This window comes from Bufo bufo, chromosome 6, assembly GCF_905171765.1.
Source record: "Bufo bufo chromosome 6, aBufBuf1.1, whole genome shotgun sequence".
In the NCBI taxonomy this organism is placed as follows: domain Eukaryota; kingdom Metazoa; phylum Chordata; class Amphibia; order Anura; family Bufonidae; genus Bufo; species Bufo bufo.
This window is the reverse complement of record NC_053394.1, coordinates 153,774,929-153,787,651: the sequence shown is the minus strand read 5'-3', so window position 1 is coordinate 153,787,651 and position 12,723 is coordinate 153,774,929. Positions and strand designations below refer to the sequence as shown.

General features: G+C 44.7%; 1 protein-coding gene across 2 annotated transcripts in view; it reads right to left on the bottom strand.

The window, feature by feature from the left end:
• Window positions 1-3,482: 3,482 nt before the first annotated feature.
• The window catches only part of NCOA3 (nuclear receptor coactivator 3), a 74,240-nt gene continuing 64,999 nt past the window's right edge, over window positions 3,483-12,723 (bottom strand). The window contains exons 16-23 of one of the 2 annotated variants that reach the window (XM_040434573.1): window positions 11,838-11,961; window positions 11,426-11,597; window positions 11,045-11,338; window positions 10,648-10,752; window positions 10,137-10,368; window positions 9,873-10,032; window positions 7,115-7,253; window positions 3,483-5,594 (exon numbers count right to left, since the gene is read on the bottom strand). In XM_040434573.1, coding sequence (XP_040290507.1) covers window positions 5,583-5,594; window positions 7,115-7,253; window positions 9,873-10,032; window positions 10,137-10,368; window positions 10,648-10,752; window positions 11,045-11,338; window positions 11,426-11,597; window positions 11,838-11,961 — 1,238 coding nt within the window. In that variant the 3' untranslated portion in view covers window positions 3,483-5,582. The remainder of the gene's footprint in view (window positions 5,595-7,114; window positions 7,254-9,872; window positions 10,033-10,136; window positions 10,369-10,647; window positions 10,753-11,044; window positions 11,339-11,425; window positions 11,598-11,837; window positions 11,962-12,723) is intronic. The other variant, XM_040434575.1, reaches the window with a different exon arrangement.

Here is a 12,723-nt window from a genome sequence, read left to right as displayed (position 1 = left end):
GACGCTGTTATGTGGGGGATCTGTGGAGGACGCTGTTATGTGGGGGATCTGTGGAGGACGCTGTTATGTGGGGGATCTGCGGAGGACGCTGTTATGTGGGGGATCTGCGGAGGACGCTGTTATGTGGGGGATCTGCGGAGGACGCTGTTATGTGGGGGATCTGCGGAGGACAGTGTTATAGGGGATGTGTGCTATGACACATGGGGCCACGAGGGGGGGGCCAGCATAAGACACACATATAGCATCTTATGCTGGTCCCCCTCATGGCCCTATGTGTCCCCTCATGTGTCCTAAACTGCGCACATAACTCTCCTATTGATAAAATGGCCAGCCTCTGTACTTTCACTATGAATGCACTGCAGAGAGCGGCAGCGAGCGAGCCGGCCGGCGCGTGACTGACGTCACTGTCACGCTCCTCCCACTTAATTCAGGAAGCAGGAGCGTGACTAAGTGACGTCAGTCACGCGCCGGCCGCCTCGCTCGCTGCAGTGCATTCATCGTGAAAGTAAGTACAGAGGCTGGCCATTTTATCAATAGGACAGAGGACATTTTATCAATAGGGGCCCCTTCATATATAATCGCGGCATTTTCGGGTCGGCCGAATCGCCAAATCGCATTTGTCGATTATCGCGATTCGATTATTTTTGCGATATATCGTGCAGCCCTAGTATGTATGTACGTACATATATATATATATATATATATATATATATATATATATATATATATACACACACACATACACACACACACACACACACACACACACACACACACACACAGTACAGACCAAAAGTTTGGACACACCTCATTCAAAGAGTTTTCTTTATTTTCATGACTATGAATTAACATATGTGGAATTATATACATAACAAACAAGTGTGAAACAACTGAAAATATGTCATTCTAGGTTCTTCAAAGTAGCCACCTTTTGCTTTAATTACTGCTTTGCACACTCTTGATGAGCTTCAAGAGGTAGTCCCCTGAAATGGTCTTCCAACAGTCTTAAAGGAGTTCCCAGAGATGCTTAGCACTTGTTGGCCCTTTTGCCTTTACTCTGCGGTCCAGCTCACCCCAAACCATCTCGATTGGGTTCAGGTCCGGTGACTGTGGAGGCCAGGTCATCTGGCACAGCACCCCATCACTCTCCTTCATGGTCAAATAGCCCTTACTTTCAAAGTTTTCCCAATTTTTCGGCTGACTGACTGACCTTCATTTCTTAAAGTAATGATGGCCACTCGTTTTTCTTTACTTAGCTGCTTTTATCTTGCCATAATACCAATTCTAACAGTCTATTCAGTAGGACTATCAGCTGTGTATCCACCTGACTTCTCCTCAATGCAACTGATGGTCCTAACCCCATTTATAAGGCAAGAAATCCCACTTATTAAACCTGACAGGGCACACCTGTGAAGTGAAAACCATTTCAGGGGACTACCTCTTCAAGCTCATAAAGAGAATGCCAAGAGTGTGCAAAGCAGTAAATCAAAGCAAAAGGTGGCTACTTTGAAGAACCTAGAATATGACATTTTCAGTTGTTTCACAAAACACAAAAATAACACATCCTAGATCTGAATTAAATATTTTTCTGAAATACTTTGTTCTTTACATAGTTGAATGTGCTGACAACAAAATCACACAAAAATTAAAAAAATGGAAATCAAATTTTTTAACCCATGGAGGTCTGGATTTGGAGTCACACTCAAAATTAAAGTGGAAAAACGCACTACAGGCTGATCCAACTTTGATGTAATGTCCTTAAAACAAGTCAAAATGAGGCTCAGTAGTGTGTGTGGCCTCTACGTGCCTGTATGACCTCCCTACAACGCCTGTGCATGCTCCTGATGAGGTGGCGGACGGTCTCCTGAGGGATCTCCTCCCAGACCTGGACTAAAGCATCTGCCAACTCCTGGACAGTCTGTGGTGCAACGTGACGCTGGTGGATAGAGCGAGACATGATGTCCCAGATTGGATTCAGGTCTGGGGAACGGGCGGGCCAGTCCATAGCATCAATGCCTTCGTCTTGCAGGAACTGCTGACACACTCCAGCCACATGAGGTCTAGCATTGTCTTGCATTAGGAGGAACCCAGGGCCAACCGCACCAGCATATGGTCTCAGGATCTCATCTCGGTACCTAATGGCAGTCAGGCTACCTCTGGCGAGCACATGGAGGGCTGTGCGGCCCTCCAAAGAAATGCCACCCCACACCATTACTGACCCAATGCCAAACCGGTCATGCTGGAGGATGTTGCAGGCAGCAGAACGTTCTCCACGGCGTCTCCAGACTCTGTCACGTGTGCTCAGTGTGAACCTGCTTTCATCTGTGAAGAGCACAGGGCGCCAGTGGCGAATTTGCCAATCTTGGTGTTCTCTGGCAAATGCCAAACGTCCTGCACGGTGTTGGGCTGTAAGCACAACCCCCACCTGTGGACGTCGGGCCCTCATATCACCCTCATGGAATCTGTTTCTGATCGTTTGAGCAGACACATGCACATTTGTGGCCTGCTGGAGGTCATTTTGCAGGGGTCTGGCAGTGCTCCTCCTTGCACAAAGGCGGAGGTAGCGGTCCTGCTGCTGGGTTGTTGCCCTCCTACGGCCTCCTCCACATCTCCTGATGTACTGGCCTGTCTCCTGGTAGCGCCTCCATGCTCTGGACACTACGCTGACAGACACAGCAAACCTTCTTGCCACAGCTCGCATTGATGTGCCATCCTGGATAAGCTGCACTACCTGAGCCACTTGTGTGGGTTGTAGACTCCGTCTCATGCTACCACTAGAGTGAAAGCACCGCCAGCATTCAAAAGTGACCAAAACATCAGCCAGGAAGCATAGGAATTGAGAAGTGGTCTGGGGTTACCACCTGCAGAACCACTCCTTTATTGGGGGTGTCTTGCTAATTGCCTATAATTTCCACCTGTTGTCTATCCCATTTGCACAACAGCATGTGAAATTGATTGTCACTCAGTGTTGCTTCCTAAGTGGACAGTTTGATTTCACAGAAGTGTGATTGACTTGGAGTTACATTGTGTTGTTTAAGTGTTCCCTTTATTTTTTTGAGCAGTGTATATAATTCCACATGTGTTAATTCATAGTTTTGATGCCTTCAGTGTGAATCTACAATTTTCATAGTCATGAAAATAAAGAAAAACTCTGAATGAGAAGGTGTGTCTAAACTTTTGGTCTGATATACACATACACAAACATATACTGATGCATTGAAGATTTCACACAGTCGTCATCCGTATTTTTTGCGGACCGCAAAATATTCCAGGTCCTGTGAATGGACTCTTACCCTGTTGGATGGATGCTGATATTTAAGGCTTCTATAAACATTACTCTTCTCAATCCTCCCCCCACCCTCCTAAATAAAGCCATATGGACCTGGCTGTGGATTATCTGTAGATACTCCTTGACCCCACAATGACATACATTTACCAAAACCGCAATTTTAATCTCAGCCACTACACATTGTAGACTGGAAACCAGACACGAAGCCTTTTATTACACAGAAATGTAAAATATACAATTGTACAGATTATTACATTTAATAGGCTCATTCTCGTGTTGCAGAAATTTGGTGGAGACCCCTCGCCAACTGCTCATCTCTACTGACAGTACAATACCCTGACCGGTCAACTCTGGCAACACATTTGGGGAAAATAGGGGGTTGTCATTTGGGAAGGCACGGGAGGAAAGGATTAATTATTGCTTGATAAACAAGTGCCCCCCTAAACTAATAGCAGAAACAGAACAGGTGGGACAAAAAAAAATTAAAAATAAAATTTTTAAAAAAAAATAGCACAAAGCAGCTACATGAATAAGATCTCTACAAAATATCAGAGGAAGACTGAGCAAATCCATGGAGCGGCCAGAACAGCTCTTGACGGCACAATGTCCCACTGGAGAATATCAAAGGCTGTAATTAAACTGGGGGCAACCCCAAGGAATGTTTAGAGAGATAGTGAGACCGTGGCACATTCATCCAGCAGGTGGCAGCTGGACAGGCAGTCAACACTGGTAGCACCTGAATGTAACAGTTTCCATGGGTTGAGAGCCGCCTCACTCCTATAACTGATCCAGATCCAGTGCACAGATGTCTACAATGGTTATTTAAAAAAACTAAAAAACTTTTCTATGGCCAGGTACAGTTCTACGTTAATAAATCCGAAATCATTGTATAACTGCAACTTGGACTTTGTGTTTGTTCTTCACCAGTTCAAAGAACTCTGCTTGTCGTCAGACTGAAAACCAACCTTACCTTGTTTTGAACATAGCTGATGGGCTAATTACAAAAGTTCTGAGACACTAACAAACTTTGGGATGTGCAAGCTAGGTCAGCGGAGGTTTTTAAGCTCCTGCTTTCTGTCAGTCAATGGCAGCATTTTTCTTTATAGCAACATTATAAAGTTGTAGAACTTACAGGAGCTTAGATTGCCTTCGGTTGTGTACGAAGATGTACTCTTACTGCTGTCTGCAAGATAGCATTCAGTCAACAACAAAACATGTATTCTGACCCCTTTTCCTAAATCTGGTGCGTGGGGTAGTGTATGAGGTTATTAGTGATTGCTGGGAAAGCTCAGATATTATACTTGTATGTATGATTGAATTTAGTTTTAAATGGAAGATAGAATTTCATCCACTATAAGTGCCCCATCGCTCCTCATGGATGAAAGTGACATGACTTCCCACGGCAGAGCGGTCATATGATCACAGGGGTTTCCTTACTGAATTAACTTGTGTTGTTCAGTCTGACCTGTGGGAAATATACTGTGGAAATGGCACAGCAGACGAGGGACACACCGATGAACATGTAACAAAGCTGAGACCTGTAACATACAAGACACAAGGATATTGCTGTATTCACCTCAGATGGAACACTGAAGAAACCAGAAATCATCCCCATGGGTCGTTAAGTCGGTATCTGACGGCAGCCACTAATTATCTCATGAGGTGCTCTAGACCTATGGCAGTTACAGGGTTAAATACGCAGCTTTAGAAGCTCAGAACCAAAAACAGAACAAACGAAACAGACACTGACCTAGAAAAATTAATATACAATAATAATGTCTCATCTTCGTATATACAAAATGTTTACACAAAGGGAAAGGGGCGAGACGAGCTGAATTCCCGGATGCGCTTCTTACACACTGCAGGGACCTTGAGACTATTGCAACCTCAATATTTAAAGTAGACTGAAAAAAAAAAAAAATCTGGGGGAATCCAAACAGTCGTAAAGTGCAAATCTACTGCATGGCGAGATTAACACGGTTGTCCTCGTTAACAGAAGTCACAAAAGGTTTATAGGAATCAATTCCAAAAACAAAAGACGCAGGAATCACAAAAGAATGTTCCAGGTGCTTTGGGATAAAACTTTCAGAACCTCAAAAATATAATGAACCGACTGCAGCGGCTCCTGTGAGGACGTTACCGTCAGATTCACAGTTCTCCAGCACAACCGTGGCTCTGTCCAGACTCTAAAACAGGACATAAAGGAGAATTGAGTCCTTGGTAAGGCTGAAGTAGGAACATATTCATACAGTCACTCATCTCTAATTCAGCCTCGGTCGAGGACAGGGCTGCGTCAGCAGTACTTCTGTAAGGGTAAGAAGAATAGAAAGATAAGCAATTAATAGAGAAATGCAGGAAGTGCCTCATACTCAAAACCAAATTTTTACGGGGGTTAAGGCATGCTTTGTATTACCATAAAGTTACAAGACAAAACACCACAAGGAGGAAATCAGTACTTCTTGCAGTACACAGTAAGCTCCCCTTAGTGGAGGCTCTATGTTCAGGCTGTGTGGCTGCTAGAATGACAATCTAAGAATTAAAACACGACCTGGCTTGCAGTGTTATCTGCCATACAACTCAAGATACAGCCGTCCTAGTCTTATTTTGAAGCTTAGATTATCAGCTTAAAACATGCAGCCCAACCCCTTAAGACAGCTGAGATACCAGCTAGCGTAGAGCAGTGGAGGACATGCTGACAAAATCCAGGGAATATTAGATCCTCATCTAGCTGTATAAGTGTACATGACCCCAAGGGGAGGGTAAAATTAATTGTGGATGTTATTAATCCCCCCTCTCATATAAGAAAGCATACTTCTTTCCAGAAAGGGAGTGACCGCTAGCTTATGTAATAACTTATCTGCGCTTAATTAGCCTATTCATGGACACTATGAACCAGATGTTTACCAGGGTCTGGATCAGTGACAAATAAGTCGCACCAAACACTTGTACCACACACAAACATCACCAAAGTTTCCATTTTCAAGTGTCTGTATCGTATCCTGGGCATATGCAATCTGTAGCGTAAAATATGTAGACCGCTTCTCTAGCGATACCCCTAACTGCAGTAAGTGATAATTGTCACTCGAGTGGAATAATATAATTCTTTCATTTAATAGATTAATGAAAAAGATTTTTCACGGTAAGAAAGATATATTTTCTCTCATCAACTGTTGGCATAATTGTTTAACATTTTACAAAAAAGGGACTGGTCACTGCTCTTGCCTGTGCCTGCTCCACTAAAAGCTCTGCATAGCACATAAGTGCAGGAGACCCTATATTGATTTGGGATTAAAAATCTGCAATTAAAAAATAAAAAACGGCATTTTCCAGAGTATAGATCATCACTATCGGATCAGTGGGGGTACTACACTTGGCATCAATGCTGATTAGCTGTTTTGGGAAACCGCCACTGCTGAAAACTATACAGTGACAGATGGCTCCATCCACTGGGCCTGGCTTAGTGCTGCTCAGGTCCCATTCAGCTGAATATGGAGGAACCTTCTGCATTTGGCTCAGCCAAATCTATACTTCATGATGCTGGCAGCTGCCCGAAACAGTTGATAAGTGGGGGTTTGGGGTGCTGGACTGCTGCTGATCAGATATTGATAGCCTATCCTAAGGAGAGAACACATACCTGTCCCAGTAAACCCTTTTAATCTGTACAGAATATTAGACCTAACAAAAATCTTCTCGTCTGGACTTTCACTACAAAGTCGGGGAGTTTGTGAATCATGTGCTTCACTTCCCATCTGTTCTCATTTACCCCAATATCTGTGCAAAATGTTATGCACGATCACCACTAGAGACTACAGAGAAATAAGTCACCTGATCAGGCCCCATCGGCATCCCGGACATCGGCAAAGTGTTCATTTGCATCTGGCCCATGTGACTGCCATTACTGTTCATGTGCATCATGTTGTATGTGCCCGGGTTGGCTTGGTGCCCGTACTGCTGGGGGAATGAGCTGTAACAAAACAATTATCAAATTAATAAGACAAAAGCACCTTTGATATGCCAGTGCATATACTTAGCGATTCCAAACACATCCAGAGCTGTATTCACATTTCTGCTTGCAATTACCATCAGTTTACCTGAGCTCAGAATAAATCACACTTTTGCATTGCAGAAGATGTAACTTTTCTGCATATAACTACCTATAGACTTGATAAAAGCCACAATAAGCAAGTTGAAACATTGCACTGTGTTAAAAGAATTTTTGAAGTCTTGTGATTTCTGTTGACTGTATTGCCGTTAAAGGGGTTATCCAATTCTAAAAATGCCCCCTCACAATGTAAATAAATGGATGGCTTATTATACAGAAAAAATTAAAAACAAAATATAATATAATAATATATATACTAGGGATCGACCGATTATCGGTTTGGCCGATATTATCGGCCGATATTGAGGATTTTGAACGTCATCGGTATCGGCATCTATTTTGCCGATATACCGATAACGTATGGGGAACACAGATCGCGCTGCTCTCAGCGCTCTCTGTGTTCCCTCCGCAGCACAGGGGAGAAGGAAGCAGTGTCTCCTCCCCCTGTGCTGCTGCTGCCGCTGCCGCCAATGAGGGGATAGAACATAAGAGGAGGGGAGGGGCTGTGGCCGCTGCGCCACCAATGAAGATAAGCCTTTCATTCATTCATATACAGGAGGCGGGAGCTGGCTGCAGAATCACATAGCCGGCTCCCGACCTCTATGAGCAATAGCTGCGGTCCGCGGTAGTTAACTCCTCAGGTGCCGCGGATCGCAGCTACCGCTGATAGAGGTCGGGAGCCGGCTATGTGATTCTGCAGCCAGCTCCCGCCTCCTGTATATGAATGATCGAGAGACTTATCTTCATTGGTGGCGCAGTGCGCCCCCCCCAAGCCCCCCAGTATTAATCATTGGTGGCGCAGTGCGCCCCCCACCCCCATCCCGGCCAATAGTAAAAACATTGGTGGCGCAGTGCGCCCCCCCCCCACCCAGTATTAATCATTGGTGGCAGTGGCCACAGGATCCCCTCTCCCCTGCTCCTCCGATCGGAGCCCCAGCTGTGTAAGCCTGGGGCTCCGATCGGTTACCATGGCAGCCAGGACGCTATTGAAGCCCTGGCTGCCATGATAAGCTCCATGCTGGTGTGTGCACTATGCACAGAGCAGCAGGGACAGTGTGAGATCCTATTCACCCTGATAGAGATCTATCAGGGGGAATAGGACAAGGGTTCTAGTCCCTAAGGGGGTTAAAAGTTAGTAAAAAAAAAAAAAAAAAAAAAAACAACACAAACACAAAAGTATAAATGAAAAAGATTTATAAAAAAAAAATACACATTAACAATAAACATATTAATTTTCAGCAGATTTGTGTAGGAAATTTTTTTTTTTTCTCAAAAATGAAAATTCCCAGAATATCGGTATAAATTATCGGCTATCGGCCTGAAAGTTCACAAATTATCGGTATCGGCCCTAAAAAAATCAATATCGGTCGATCCCTAATATATACACACACACACACACACACACACACATATAACAGTTTTTTTGGAATAAAGTTCACAGCGATATAAGTGATTGCACAATGTTTAATGTGTTGTTTCCTTATGATATATTGTGATCAAATGATAGTCTCGTTGTTGCCACTCAATGTGTTATATTCCCTCCTCAGAGTGGATCTATACATAGTGTATTTAATCAGCGCTTCAATTGGACAACAAACAGTATTTCTTCGCTTACGGCACTCTCAGCATGTGATGTAATATCGCTGGTGTCAGGGTACATACGTGTTTTGTATCTCCCATTCGGTTGCGGAGTGTCTCGCGCTGTTAATTCCCAGATCTGCGCGTTGGTGCCGGCACTGACCTCGCTGCGCATGCGGGTTAGAAGTTCCGGGACACTGATTGCAATGACGGTTTTTCCAGCACCAATTGTATTCAGTGGCAATGCGACTTTCTTGCTGCCGCAAATTCTTTATATCGCTGTGTTCAGATGTCTGCCAGACGCGTTTTGAAACCTTACTGGTTTCTTCCTCAGTGGTCAGAAAATTGTATAGCCCCCTCACAATGTCCAGGCTCCTCCTATAGATCATACTCTCCATGACCTCCCTGCATGGCCGCTGCTGCATCTCCCCATCGAGTGGATCAAAACATCCGGAGACTAGGATTGGGGAGGGGGAGGGGGGGGGGGATGGACTGTGTTATGGGTGCAGCCAATAGCAGGCTGCGACGGTGACCAGCCCGCTTTGCATCACGGGTGATCAGTGTCTAAAACATTGGCACACCACCCTCCCTTCATACTGACGCAGTGCTGCCTGACCTTTTTAGTATACCCAGATTGTGCAACAGCAGGTGGCAGTGGAGACAGTGAAACCACCAAATTGTGATTACAACTCTGGATGTGACTTGATTACAAGACCGAATATAACTCAGTGTATGTACAAGATTTGCAAAGTTCCTGATATGATCATTACATCTGGACATATACTGGCGAGAGGAGGAATTTAGTTGTGAAATAACTTGTACAAAACATTGTGGAACAGACCAGGATCTAGAGGTGTCAGCGTGATTAAGCCTAAGAGGAGGATCTGCAGATCCTGGACCTACCTGGGCCGCGCCATATTTCCTGAAGGCCACCCCTTCATGTCTGGCGACTGGTACAACTGTGTGCTCTGTGAATGGGGGTTCTGGGAAGGAGCCATTCTAGATGCCATCATGGGGGGGCTGGAAACTCTTCCAAACGTGGGATCAGCCTGCTGATTCATTCCTTTAGTGACAGAACAGCAAAATGTAGATGTTAGCCCAGCCCATGAAGGGGTTTGGTCTCAATTTGTCATTAGACAATACCATTTAGCTTCCCATCAAGCTTACCATAGTTGGGTGGGTAGGGGAACTGCTGAGGAGGGGCTTGAGGCATTGGCGGCCCACCCATTGGATTCTCCATACCGGCTGCAGCAGTGACATTGGGTGGAGGACTGAACCCCTGGGACTGCCCTTGCTGCTGCTGCTGCTGTATAATCATGGCCAGTCGCTGCTGGCGGAGTTGGTGACTTAACAGTTCCCGGTTCCGCTGGGCGACCATCTGAGCGTTCAGAAATCCCTGCTGCAAAACAATAAAATAAAATAAAAAATTCTGTAACTGCAACAATCTGTTATGGATTTACAACTCACTTGTGCATTTACAGAACTGCTGCCATAGTAAATCTCTGACCAATCTGAATCAAGCCAAACAAAATAAATCACAGGCAGTGACAAACTCTAAGATGTAACGATCTGCGATATACAGGTCTAATATTCTTCTGGTCAGTATAGAATGCAATAAGCAGATATGGCTTTACATTTATTTATTTTTTTTTTTTACATGAAACAGCTGCATCCTCACCTGCGATGCCACTGGTGTCTGCATCACCGGCCTCATGACCCCTGCTCCACCAGCATTCATACTCTCCACCTTCATCTCCAGCGCTTGTCTGCTTTGGTTCAAAAACTGGAAACAGAATAAAAGGTGTCATTGGCTCGTCTTATAGTAGAACTGAGAAAGTAACATTTTCTCTAGCTCTGCCCCATCTACTGGCGACTACTGATAAATGCACCCAGGATCCTAGCTATTTGGAAACAGTACAGTAGTTCCGGCAGTTCTGGCAAGATTTTTAGACTTTTAGACGTTTAGACTAATAAGCTAAGACAATTTCCCGAATCCTCAGAGGGACACTACCACCGTGTGCAGATTGCCTACATGGCTCTAGAGGAGATTAGCAGCCTGGAGAAGACGCTCTTACCTGCTGCCCTTGGAGCCTCTGCTGGAGCTGCATCCTCAACTGTTTTGGGATGTTCGTTCGGGGTCTCATAAGATTTGCCCTTGGATGCATTCCTTGCAGTGGGAAATTTCCTTGTTGTTGCCCCATCATGGAATTAAATGGTGCATGCTGTCCCTGCATGCTATTGAAGCCTCCAGCTTGCATTGTGGACCCTTGCCCTGGATAAGGTTGCTCATACATAGGAGGCTTCTGATCCATCAGCACTGGGGAGTCTTGTCGCTGGAAGGAGTCTTGTTGGGGCTCTAGAGTCTGGCCCTGGAGAGAGAGTTACAGACAAGGGAATCTAGTAAAAAGCAGTTTAATGTCTTGTAGACCCCATTCCGTAATAAGATTCACACTCACCTGATTGACAAGCTCAGGGATCCCCAGGGCCCGGTCTATTTCTTCCAGCCCATTGGGATCTGTGTTGCTCAGGAGGGTGTGCAGCTGGTCCAGCAAAGCAATCTCATCTGTCTGTCCTTCTACAGTTGATGGAGGACACAGAAGATCATCCAAGGAACTGCGGCCAAGCTGCCTGCAAAATGGAAACGGCACATAGCATGTCAACTCTAGGAATTACTGGAGTGTCCCATACTGGATAACTAGGCAGGGGAGATTAGTCGACAGGTTGCAAGGGAAAAAAAAAAAAACTGCCATAACACAGTAGGTTGTGCAACATCATGAAATTCTATATCTTATATCAGTTTTTACATAATAGTGTCATCCAGTAGCAGAGCTAGGGGTCCTGAAAAAAAAAAAAAGAAGCTGGTCCTACCTGTTTTGAGGTCCGTTCGGCCCCTGCTCCATTGACATCATGCCGTCTGGCCAAGAGCCTGCAGGGTTACCAGGAGCTTGACCATATGGGCTAGAGCTCATTCCCATTGGCATGTCATTGGGTCCTACAATGGAATATACAGATCTCAGTATTACAGCAATAAGAAAATACACAAACTGGTGGCTGTAAGTGAGAAGTCCAGGAACGGCTTCAAGCACATGGTGATATTACAGACCTCTGCTCTAAGGATACATAATACTGCTCACAATGTAACATATATGCCCATACTGCACCCATTGTAACCTATGCACCAATACTACACACATTGTAATCTATGCACTCCTACTGCACCTGTGTGTCTCACACTGCAGACATTGGAACCTAAGCACCCATATTGCACCTCTGTCTCATACTGCACACACAGTAACCTATACGCCCATACTGTACCTCTGTGTGCTTCACACTGCACACATTGTAACCTATGCACTCATACTGCACACATTGTAACTAGGGTTGTCACAATCCCAAAATTTTTATTCAATTTCGATACAATAAAAAAAATAAGTATTGCAATACTCTATACTATGTGAAAAAAAATAAACCACGAAAAAAAGTTTCACGCATTCCGCATTTTATGGAATGTCCGGCCCATAAAAGAACAATGCTATCCTATTTTTTAGGGGGACAAGGTAACTTTTCTGTCACGGCGTTCACGGCATGCTGCGGTATTATCTTTGTCCAAAATTCCGGATCTTAATTTACATTAAAATGTATTAGTACCGGATCTGGCATAAAAACACCGCAATGCCAGAACCGTCCTTCGGATGACATACGGAGAGACGGATCCGTCTACAAATGCTGTTAGTTTGCATGCAGATTGCATGAT